We start from the raw sequence: 12,793 nt of genomic DNA, 5'->3' as shown, positions 1-12,793 counted from the left end.
CATCATCATCATCATCAGTGTTTCAATCATACAATCATTTTCAAGTGGGCTGTGCTCCAAAACAACAACAACAACAAAGAAATCTCCATTTTCAAAACCAGTGTAAAAGCAAAGAAAACATGTTTTTCAGTCAAGCGATCTGAATTGGATTTGGATTTTTTTAAAGGGGATTCAAGTGGTAGATTCCAAATGCAAAAGTGTTTTGTATTTATTTTCCCTGTTTGCATTTCATAACATTATTACATAGAGTTATAAACCATGAATCAAACCGACCAGCATTGAGTGAAATCACTGCATCATAAACACTGACTTAAAAAATAAAAAACTAGCAAGACAAAGTATTCTGGACTTTCTGAGAAAAAAACTAAAAAACAAAACATGCGCCATTAAGTCTTTTGAATTAAATAGTATATAATACCTATAAGAAACTTCTTTTTAAAATCAAAATCTTTCGTAATATCTTAGATAACAAGTTTTCTATTGATTTCACAGAGAAGGTGAATGTCTGAACTGTTTCAGCTGAAATAGACTTGCACTGACTGATCTTAAAATTATCACTGCATTTTTGTTTTATCTCAGGATGCACACCAGTAATGTTTTTTTTCTAAAGCACATTTATAAAATATATACTTAAATGTCCAAATTGAACTATGGCCTAATCATGGATTAGTCTAAGCCCTGTCTGCGAAACCAGGCCTTTAAGTTTATTGCAACACATTCATTTATTTATTTATAATTATCTTTAATATAAAGATAAAAAAGTAAAAATAATTCCGAAAATGAATGATTTTTATTTCTGGAATCCTAACATTGCACTCTATGGGCTATCAGTCTCACAGAAGTAAAACTGTTGCAAAATCAAAAATAGGTTTTTATTGATGTGGTTATGCCAGACCCCAAAGTGACACAGACTTTCTTTGTTGAATCACATCATCAAACCATAGAAAACCAGGCTACATGCCACCACTGAATTCCCCACTGCTGCGTGTAAAGAGTCAGACGTCTAATGGCTTGTTGTGTCTGAATCCATCCGACAGACAGTTACAGTCTGTTTACTTTACAGCGCTGATAAGAGCAGTCAAGCACACAGACTGTAAAAATGAGACTGTACTCAATTGCGTATTGATAAGAAAGAGACGGAGACGGGACAGGAAAGTGTGTGTGAAAGCAAATCGGCCTACTTGGCTGAAATTGAAGCTTTAATTGCTGGCTGGCTGACAGATAGACAGACAGGTACACAAAGAGTCAGCATTGTTCGAGGTTGTTTGCAGACAAACAGGTGTAGTTTCGACTAGACAACCTTGCAGGCTGTCTAGTCTGGTGGGGCTGGAAGACAGTTAAACATGACAGTGGAGAGAAAGTGTAATGCTAAAGTCCGCATACACAGACACACCCACAGCCACATCCACATAGACACACGCACATCCACATGCCAACACTTAGATACACCCATTTATCCGAAAACAGTTACACGCATTGGTACTCGCACATGTAAACAGTACAATAATAGAAAAGAAGAAGTGCCTGTGTTTCTGTGAGAAAAAGAGATACGGGTAAGATGTTTACTTGCACGAAAACCACTCTTAAATCACTGTGTGGAAACAATGATGTAGTGTTTGTGTATAGGATTATGTGAGTTGCTGCTTGCTTTATAATGGCTAGTTTGGCTAGCAACACCACACACAGATTAAAGACAGCGGTGGAAAAAACTTAAATTTCCGTAGAAACAAAAGGGGAGTTGAGAGACCTTCATTCAGGGTCCTTCCTGACTAATGAAAGTAATGTTTTCTATAACAGCAAAACCACACACTGGCTTATGGGTAATTCTCACATTGCTCAGATATGCCTTGTAAGCCATCAGGTATGTAGCTGTTTGGTGTGACTAAAGCAATGCATCGCTGTGGTGAGCAAATGTAGTAATTTAGTAATTTTCCCATTCATTTTCGTTTACGGGGCATATGAGGCTATTTTTGTTTTTAACAAGAAGAAAAGAAAAGATATAGGCTACCGCCACTCCTGTGCTTTTTTAAATAGCATATCCAACCTCTATGTTGTGAATTAAACGTTTAATAGTAATGATTCAGTCTTATATATTTTAAAAGTCGTTTCCTGCGTTCTGAGGGAAATTGGCGGGATTCATTGTTTTGCGGGATTTCTTCCATAGCCTTCATTGTTTTTGTTTTTTTCTAAACGTGTTTATTTTCTCAATTCAAACTCTAAAAGGTACAATGATATAAAGGTTACTTGATTTTCAGTCTAATTTTAACTTAAGACGTTTCTTTAGAGCGTTTGAATGAACTCTTGAAGCATCATCTTGGTTCAGCAGCGCACCCGTGTGGTGACATTTAGTAACAGCTCGTCTTTATATTCCCCTCAGATTAAAAAATCGACTAAATCTTCGTGAATCGACATTTCTTAATACAGCTCTTAGTGAAATTTAATCTAATTCACAATAAGAGTATTTTCAGACCACAAATGCTGGTTGAGAAGTTGTCTCTAGTACTTAATCTACTCATCTCTAAAAGCTTTTACTCATTTGAAAACACTCACTTTGACTCATTCAATAGTAGGCCATGTGTTTAGTCTGTTCTGGTCAAAATAAGTTGTTCTCCTCTGGTAACTGCCAGTTAAGTGTTCTAGATGCAAATATAGGCTACTGATAATGTGGAATCTTGATTGAGAAAAATGGTGGGGTATTGGGTTGACAAACGAGGCTAGATATTTGAGAATCTTTTTGTTGACAAAAAAGAAAACAGTAATTCCGCTAATGATGATCTCTTCTTGCAAATTATTTGGACAGTCATCATCAAAGAAGAGTCTGAATTAAGTGTCTTCGTGAGTCCCAGATTCAGTGAGTTCCAAGAAGTGTGTCTGTAAACCTCACCTCATTTCCACCCCTCATCTGATACACACGCATGCACAGACACAAATACCCAAACATAGTGTGCACTGTGTGGTTTGTGGTCAGTTTATAAATGCACTGCAGCCTAGAGAACAGGGGAGAGTTGCAAACACCTAACATATTGTCATAAAAACCCATTCCTAAGAACACCCAGTTCTTGTTCTCATCTCTCTGGTGAAGTTCTTAGAATTGCCAAAATGACCGCAAAAACACACACACACACACGAACAGCTTTCACATGCTGTCCACACACTCTAATACAGAACATTTGACCTCAGAAGCCTATTTTCTTGCTGTGCATATTCACTTTGAAATGCCTATACCACTAGGCCCAGTGTGTATGTATTTATTCTTTATATGCCTTCTTTGATGACCTGAACATGTTTTTGAGAACATCCCATTTTAGGAATGTCTACAGTCTTAAAAATAAAGGTTCCAGTGGAGTTTTTTTGCAGCAATTCCATAGAAGAACCTTTGTTTTGTTTCCTCAAAGAACCAACAAGAAAATGTTATTTCTTAATGTAAGGAACATTTTAATTATCTGAAGATCCTTTTTCAACTTTCAAGTGCAATAAAAAGGTTGCATGGATATTAAAAGTTTTTCAAGGAACTGTCAATGCCATAACCTTCATTTTAAAGAGTGCGTGTGCGTTTTCTGGTCAGCATCTCTTCTCTTATTCTCTAAATCCTCTTCGGTGTTTGCTTTCTCCAACACAATACTGCCCTGCTGGGTCACACACATATAAAAAGGTTTTTACTCTGTGGATATACCTGATGTGTTCAGAACAGAGAACACAGGCGAAGAAATCAGTGTGGTAATCCAAGAGAAAAATCCATACTGATTGATAAAGGATGTGTGTTAAATAATAATTTATAAGTGTCTGTGTGATAACAACACCCTGAGCTGGTACACTGTAGACAGCAAAACAATGTATGTTGCTTGCAAAAAATAGTTTTGAATCTACACTGGAATAGTGGAGAAAGATGGCCACAGATAAGCCATTTACAGACAGTGACCACTGCCTCTGAATAATGACTGACATTAATTCTGTTTGCTATTGGTTGACACATTTATTCTATTGTAGGTCACTGGCTCCACCTTGAGGCTTCTTCTGTAACTGCAGTCAAAATGAAATGTATCTTTATGGCTTCAAAACTCGTTTGAGTGAGTTGCGTGATCAGAATAAATGTAATTACTAGCCTAAAAGAAATTCAGACACGAATACAAGAGAGCATCTCTCTTTTTTGTCCAGCTCTCAGAAGCCAAATTCGGATGATTTAAAGATATATAATAAATGAATGGCTATAGTCAGGGTGTGTGTGCGTGTGTGCGCGCGTGCGTGTGAGTCATTAGAGTGTATGTGTATCATTATGCTATGTAAATTATTTTATCTTAGTGGTCAGATATCAGAGAATGAAGCGAGAGATTCAAGCCATCGTCAATCATTTCTAGGCCAACAGAGAATGTCTGCTGCTCTCAGGAGGGACTGGCTTTTGCAAAGACAAAATAAGATAAGTTAAGTTATCATGCGTCCTACACAGGGATTGGTGAGACACAAAGTCACTGGCTCCATCTGCTGGACAGTGAATGCGCTAACATGCACAATTTTGCTGAGAGGACAGTCATTATAAAATACTGAATAAATATAAGTAAATGTAAGAAAATGTTCTGCCCAAACTAAGTTTTTCCAAATAGTGTATTTCCCTCTGGTATTATTTAATCAAGATAAGTCAGCATAATTCAGTCCTCTGAAACACACGTGTGGGATATTTCTTCTTTCTTTCATAAATGGATGTGTTGTTAGGGTTTTTCAGTTATAGTGGAACATTTTGTTTTAAACATTGCAATGCCTTATACCGTTAGATAGTTGATGAAAGATTAATTTCTTACAAGAATTTTGTGGCTTAAATCAAATCTGCAAATAAATGGAAGTTCTTGAGAAAGATTTAGCTACATCAGGTTTGGAATCTTTTTCTTTAATTAACAAGTCCCTTAGTTGCATTCCCATGGGATTCTTTTCTTCTTCTTCTTCTTTTATTAAAGGTCGTAAATATGATTCAGACCACTTTTCATGTACAGTGTAGCCTACCTGAAGAAACACTTAACACTTGAGCTCAACATCTGACTTCTGTTTGAACTTCAGGTGAGAAAGAGCTTCGGTACCCGTGAGAAAGAAACCATTTACTCAACCATAAACACATAAGTAAGTGATTATTGTGCATAATGGTTTTTCATTGTGAAATTCCGTAACTGTATTAGTATCAGTGTTCTGGTTCAATATAAAAATAATATCTTGTTTAATTTAGCCTATTATTGTAACGTATAATAGCCTATAGGCTATAGGCTAGCCTACAAAAATAAGACTGAAAGTTGTAAAATGAAGACTAAAATAAAAAATTAGCTGATATGTAAAAAAATAAAATACAAATAAATTAAAATCACACAACAGCAAAGCCTTTCAGTTCCCACGGGAAATAGAGATGAAAGGTGCACTTATCACTACCTTACGAAAACTCACCTGCACTCTCAGCCGTTATACAGACAGGTGCAATAGCTATTTAAATAATAAATAGCTATAATAAAGCAATGATGACCAATCATCAAAGAACCCGTTGAGAATATATGATGGTCAGCTCTGGCTTCATGTCCACAACGACAGCAAGGTGCCCACATACGGGATCTTGAACCGCGAGATTGCGAGATAACGAACGACTTTCTTCAGCGATTTTTTTTCTTGAGCGACAGAAATCGAATTTCGAACTCTCTATAGTGTGTAACATTCTCTCATTAACAAAAATGACGTTTCAATTAAGCTTTTTTATTCTGTTGTCAGTGGTCACTTTGGTTGGTGCTTTTTTCCCTCGCAGCGCTTTTCAGCGGGACTTTCACCGACACGTCGCGAAAGATTTGGAATCTTCCGGGAACGGACCAGACGAACCTCTTCGGGGATCTGTCAGGGTTGTCAAATTAAGCCCTCATTCTCTGCGACGGGCAGCCGGTAGTCACGTGTCGCCCAAAAACTCACCGGGTAGAGGCGCGTTCCCCGCGTTCTTGGCTCTCGGACGTCCCGGCCCGTCAGTCCTGTCCCATAACAAACCTGCGGCCCACCTCCTTCCGGTGAGCGCGAGCAGCACCAGCGCAGACGCCCGGAGGAAACAGGGGATGGAGATGTGGCAGAAAGTGATGCACAAAAGCGAGCGAAGCAAAGAGGCCGTGGCGTTACGCATTGATCCCAAAGACATGAGCAAACAGAGCTGTGCCACAGTGCCCTTCACACAGGTAGCTTACATTCATTCATTCATGCATTCATCCATTGTAGGCTATGTAGGTCTATGTATTTTTTTTTTTTTAAAGGACGCATATTTTTCATATTTAAATATTTCATATATTTAATATGTGTGTTTGTGTGTAAATATATATATATATATATATATATATATATATATATATATATATATATATATATATATATATATATATATACTATAGGCTATTCCAAACGATCTATTATTAATTTAGTGTTGCCTTATTTGGTATGCAATATAAAAACATAAACAAAAATCTCTATTTAATTTACGTGCATTGCATTTGTTTGATCGCTTTAAATTAAATTTCTATGATTTTTTTTTTTTTAAAAACATTAGCCTAAAAAAGAAAAGAAAAGCACGCTTTCATTTAAACGGGTAGGCTATTACATTTAGGCCTATACTTGCTTGTTCTTGAGCCAGATTTTTCTAAATGACTTTTTCTTCCTTATAGCGCATAACGGAGGACGGCTGTGAGAAGGTGACGGTTCATAATAATCTCTGCTACGGTCAGTGCAGCTCCATGTTCGTCCCGTCCAGCGGAGAGTCCCGTGGACAGCAAAGATCGTGCACTCGATGCAGTCCCTCTAAATCGCGCTCTGTGCTCGTACCCCTGCGCTGCGGGACAGAGGTGCGCGAGAGGCGCGTTGTGATCGTTGAGGAGTGCAAATGCGAAACAAGCAGTGAAGAGGTCAAAGTTAAGAACACGGAAATGTTTCATTTATAACAGACATTTTAAAGTTTTTTTTTTCTAAAACGTTCTAATATTTAAGTGCACCGATGGTGTGTGTAGACTAGGCTATAGGATTACAAAGCCACACAAATGTGGAAGATCCGTGTCGTGTGTCTGAAGAGTGACCGAGATTCGGTTCAGAATGTGTTAAACACGAGTCCCTGGGAATGCAGGGAAAATCTTTCTGTAAACTGCCGTCTGATATTCAGCGGTATCGTTTGTATTAAACGAAATGACAATGCTGCTCTTGAGTTTTTTTTATTTTTAAGAATCAGTAATTTTATGGTTACGTGTAATTTCATAGCTGTACCGATAAGTGTCGCTGTTGCATGCATATGATTTCAGCATTTATTTAAAATTTTGTTTATTCTGTTGTGTTGATAAAAAAATAATTGAATTGAGGTACATTGAAACACATCGCAGCGAGTGTAAAAGGTGGCCTGGTTTACTCGACTTCTTCATACACATTATTAATCATTATTAATTCTCTACATGTACTTACTAAATGGTTAGGGTTAAATTAGGATTTGGCATAGGGTTACTTGCATGTAATTATGCAGGCTATAGGCAAATTGTTATTATAGCATAGCCTAATTTGTAAGTATGTAATATGTGTAACAAGGAGACCTTAAAATAAAGTGTTACCATATATTTGTTGTATTTTGTGAGATGTAGGCTATTTGAGTCTGGTGGCATTATCAGAGAATTTAGTTCTTAAATTCTTTATGAAAAAATATAGGCTAATCAGTTAAACTGTTCAAGCAACAAATATAAAAGTGGAGCGGTATTAAATGTAAAAGGTGCTAAATCAATAAAACATCTGAAAGAAAACCCATAACCTAAGCCTGTATGTTTTTGTTTAAATGCCCCCTAATTAATTTTTATTCCAACTGGCTGGAAAAAGGTGGAGTTAACTCGTCCTATACGAAAAATTGCAGGAGGGAGAACAAGGGGGTGCTTTAAATCGCCTGGCAGTCTGTCAAAACTTACTGAAATTTAAATTGCGCGCGAAATAGCGCTCTCCATCTACTCCTCGAGTGTATTGTGGATTTTACTGGCAGTTCTGGTCTACGTCAGTCTGCTATATGGGGATAATTAGGTAAACTTAAGTAAATTAATAATTTATTCAAAAGTGGTTACTCCTCGTGCAACAGATGTGGCACTTTTTATATAAGTAGCGAAAACGCATTAGAGGGCGCTGTTGCCGTGCAACGCTGAACGAAGCAGGGGCTTTTTTCGTATTTAGGTTCACGTTTCACTCGTGCCAACTTAGAACCAGAGCTTTGGGAAATCTAACCACCGTCGGTAAGCTCGTTAAATGATAACAACGCGAACCCGCGAGCGTCTCAGTAGGCTATCTGTGAGGGGTTGGGCAAGCAAAGAAAGGCGGGAAAAATACGCCAGAGAAACGCGCCATTAAAACTGCATTAGAGGAAAGTGGTGTGTGGTTAGTGCAATCACTAGGTTGACATTGCAACCCAGGGTGGCAGATTGGTGTGATAGGCAACTAGGGAAATTTATTAAAAGCATTACAAAGAAACAAGCTTTTACGTTTGAAGCTAATATTAATAAAAGCCTGTGTTCGCATGAACAGCAGTACAAAAACTAGTAGCCTATAATTTGTCACTCAGCCCATCTTATTGTGTTTGTTCAGCCTGGTTTACTATACAGTCAACCCACACATGCCCAGCACTGAGTATCTCCTGAGAGTGGACCAGTTGGACTTTTGCATATTGAACCTTTTAATAACGTGGCACTGATTGAGGCCTTTGAAATTCAGACTTGGGTCTGAAGCTGGTCCATGGGTGGATAGTGGATTGGTTGGACCTGACAGCTCTAAGCATGGTGAGAGGGGCCACGTTCCTGCATGCCTCAGGGTCTTTAGTGTGAAATGCCAGGGTAAACTTAGAGATGGTACGGTTGCAATGAGATGGATGTGGCATGGATGCCTAGGAGCAGCTGGGCAAGGTTGGCACATGATTGCTATTGGGAGTTTGTGCCGCAGGGCACCACCAGCTTCCAGTGCTTTAGTTGAATCATATAATTCTCCATTACAATTGTACATTGAGTTGCCTTCAATTCACGTCCAACCTGCAAAACCCAAAGCAGCTATATGTAAAAGCACAGAGGGCCAGGGTTTTTATAGATCACATTAATTCACAGTGTATGGTAGCAAGTTAGCTAACAGTATATCTAACTAAGAACATAGAAAAACTCTCTGGCTTTAGAAGAAATTGAAGTAATAATTCATTTAAATGTGAACTGTGTATTTACTTACCCGCATGTTGTTCCATTTCCAAGTTGTTGTTTTTTCCCAATGGAACACAAAAGGAAAATTGGAAAAGATTTTTATGTCTCTGTCAAACTAAAAAAAAACATAAAACACAATAAAAGTATCATAAAGGTGTTGAGAATGTGACTTGCTTGCACATATTCTGAAACCAATATGCAGGATCTCAAGATTGCAAGACAAAGCAAGTTTATTTATGTCGCACATTTCATACACAATTTTAATTAGAGTCAAGTTTAAAGTTCCATTTATGAACACAAAAAAGTAACAAAATCTGCATTTTAAAATAGATTTAAATACATTTAAATACAAGGCCATAATTGCAGTTTATGTTTATTCACAGAATCCGGGGACTGTAAAAGCCTCACTTTAATTTATCACTCACTCTCATGTACATGCACAAATGCATGCGATTTTCGGTGTTGGTCTTTGACCTGCGATGTGCAAACATATTAATTAGACATTATAGATTAAAGCCTGTGAGATGCAGTTGATGTCACATACCAACTCTAATTGCATTAATTAGAGTAATTAAGGCCAGACATTTGGCGAAAGCATCTTGTGTAACCCTGCCTGATGTCATATTTTCCTGTCGTCTGCCTCACCGTGCCATGTTTCCGAGCTCAGCGTCCATGTGTGCCGGTGTCTGCTGGCATCAGGATAACCGTGTTCATTTACCCTGAGAGAGCAGGAGACATACGCTCTGTTATGGCGCCTAGTGAGCTGCCTACATAGCCCGTATTTTAAGGCATCATATGTTCGTTTCCAACATGAAGCCTGCTCCAGAAGGTAGGCAGTGTAATTCTGCTGACTTCTTAGATATGTATTTTATCAAAAGGCAGTCAGACAATGCTCTGTGATGAACACTGAGAAAAACTAATTCAAGATGATAGGCATACAAAAACAAAGCATTGATGAAGAATGGTCCATGGTCCTTCTATAGGTTCTTATAATGGTAAAAAGGATCTTTAGATTATTAAAATGCTCTTCACATTTAGAATAAAAATAGTTCTTGTAAAAACTGATCTCTAAAAGGTACTTTTGTGGACCAAAAAAGGTTTTCGTGCGGCATTGCTTTGAAAATCCTGCCTTGCAACATTTATTTTTCACAGTGTTGGTAGTACACAGCAAGGCTGCTCACAATGATTTGGAACAGATGCATACAAATGTAGCTACTGTAAACCATTAGATTCTAGTGTCTTGGAGAGAAAATGTACAGAAAAAGAAGCTACAGAGTGGAGAAACTATGAATTTCTTCCAGGAATGTATGCCAGGTTTTAATGGGGAGAAGCTTATTATTTGTCTTTTCCTCAGCTCTCGACACATGGCTTTTGAGTGCACAAGGGGAAAGAGGAAAAGGAAATGGAATTCTCTTTAAGAATTCATCACTCTCAGAGATGCAGGAAGTGCCCGCGGGAGCCATTTTGTTTCTCAAATTGTGCTGAGCGGAGTGCAGTGAAGAGAGAAAATCTGGGCACAGATGAGCGTGCATTCTGAATGTCACTCGGACTCCAGAGAGTCTCTAATTGATTCGGGACTTTGATTCTTCACTCGTTTCGAGATCACAATGCTCAGAGTGGTAGTGAGTGACACAGCCACAAGCTTTTAAATGTCTTGTGTTAAACATGGCACAGATGCCGTGCAAAACGTTTTTTTTTAAAGAGCTGTGGGAATATGGCAGTGTTTGGAATAGTGTGCTAGCATTACCAATTTGCAGTACATAGTATATATACACTCTTAAAAATAAAGTTAAGTAAACAGAATACAGTAGGCTATATACAATTCAGTATTCACTAAGTAGTAACCATGCTAACTTTCTTACAGTAACATAAATAAAACGTCCATTCAAAGTTGTCTGTTCTTTAATAATGTCTGTGAAAAATGTGCACAAACACATTCATTATACTTTTTACTTTTTATTTTAAACGTCATTATATTTGTTTTGGAATGTTCAGAGATTATTCAAAAACAATGTTACCTTATATTTGCGAAAAGTCCAATGTTTTCTCAATTTCTGTATCCTTTGCATAACCAAGGAAAGGTTTTGAATGCTCAGAGAACATTCAGAAATAACATTTCTGACTGAATTGGAACCTTAGCAAAACATTCTTAGAACATATTTTTGTAGTATTCCATTCCAAACACAACCTGTGACTTAAAATCAAAAGAAAAGTCCCTTTGCATGATGAGAGTGAAGGACTGGATGTGAATTTTCTACCAAATAGAAAGAAAATAAAAGGTCTAATTGTTTGAAATGAAATGTTGGAGAGATTCTGGCCTGCTTTACTGCTGGATTTCATCTGTCCACTGCTCCTAACTCTGTTGGCCAGGCTGGAGTAATGGTTCCGCCAGCCTTGCACTGTCTGCATGAAGATAAATGAGACAATTAGAGCTTCTCTGTTATCAATTAAACATCCAGGACGGCTGTTTTACATCAAACACTGCAAATGTGATTCACTGTGAATCCAGATTCTTTTGTTCAGACTCCCATCGGGCACCAGTCTAAATTGGGAATGCCAGTTTTAGGTAAATTGTTTTTTGGACATTGTTATTTGATTTTCATGGCCAATTTCAAATGTTTTCGAATCTTTTTGTGCTTTGTTTTGGTTTTGCTACAGTGATTGCCTAGAATTCAAGCTCCCACACATACATGCACACCGAAAGCGTATATACGGAAGTGGGAGAGGGGTCTCGGGCTACAATTTAGGGGGTGCAGGTGGCGCTAAGCCGGTATGGGCTCTGCCCGCTGTCCCTGCACGATGCCAGCATGCTGCACGCATACAGACACATACACAGATGATGCCAATACCATCTGTCATCAGTGAGAACATCTGCAGCTCAAGGTGCCCTTGTCACCCATAGTTAAAGTAACGAGAGGGAGAGAGAAAATACAACTAGATCTTATTAGGATCAAGTAAAATCCAACTCAGCTGAAATAAACCTACATCATGTTTCGGGAATACAATTTTCTTTTTTCAATTCAACCCTATTACAAAAGTCATTGGAAGATACATAACTATTTTATTAATTGGAAATATAATTTTTATCAATAAACCTAACAAACCGATATGCTCTCTCATTCTAGCCACTATGGACTGAAATCTTATTTAGACTAAATCTGGTTATTGTTTTATTATTATTATTATTATAAGGACGTTTGCAAAAGCTTCCACTTCACGAATGTTCCATATTTTCAGACATGCAAATATGCCAATATGAAGTAAAACTATAATATTTAGTTCCATCCATTTTTTTGAAGAAGAGTTTAGTTAAGTTTTTTTTTTTTTTTTTTTTAGTTTACTATCATGTATTACCTACACTAAAGTAGAGCGCTCGCGACGGATTTCCCGGGAACTTTCCGTCATTCATTAGCGCGTGTTCTACGTCATGCTCCTTTAAAGAAGTACCGGCTTCTATAACGTGTGTATGGTGTTGAGAAAGACACAGTAGCCTATTTTTAGGATATCTGCCTTTTTCTTTTTCCCCGTTCTTATAGAGCCCAACTTAGGAAGCCGTAGTGTTAAACCACAAGTAACCTGCAGTTTTACGCTTTAACTGACAG

The 12,793-nt window shown here is 37.8% G+C and overlaps 1 protein-coding gene across 1 annotated transcript; it reads left to right on the top strand.

The window, feature by feature from the left end:
• The first annotated feature begins 5,428 nt into the window (after window positions 1–5,428).
• Window positions 5,429–8,665, top strand: LOC113044739 (cerberus-like). Its single transcript, XM_026204916.1, has 2 exons — window positions 5,429–6,182; window positions 6,663–8,665. The coding sequence occupies exons 1-2, from the start codon at window positions 5,700–5,702 to the stop codon at window positions 6,933–6,935; spliced, it is 756 nt and encodes a 251-aa protein (XP_026060701.1). The 5' UTR covers window positions 5,429–5,699; the 3' UTR covers window positions 6,936–8,665.
• The last annotated feature ends 4,128 nt before the right edge of the window (window positions 8,666–12,793 follow it).

The sequence above is a fragment of the Carassius auratus genome, chromosome 26, assembly GCF_003368295.1.
Source record: "Carassius auratus strain Wakin chromosome 26, ASM336829v1, whole genome shotgun sequence".
Classification (NCBI taxonomy): domain Eukaryota; kingdom Metazoa; phylum Chordata; class Actinopteri; order Cypriniformes; family Cyprinidae; genus Carassius; species Carassius auratus.
This window is presented reverse-complemented; position numbering and strand designations above follow the sequence as displayed.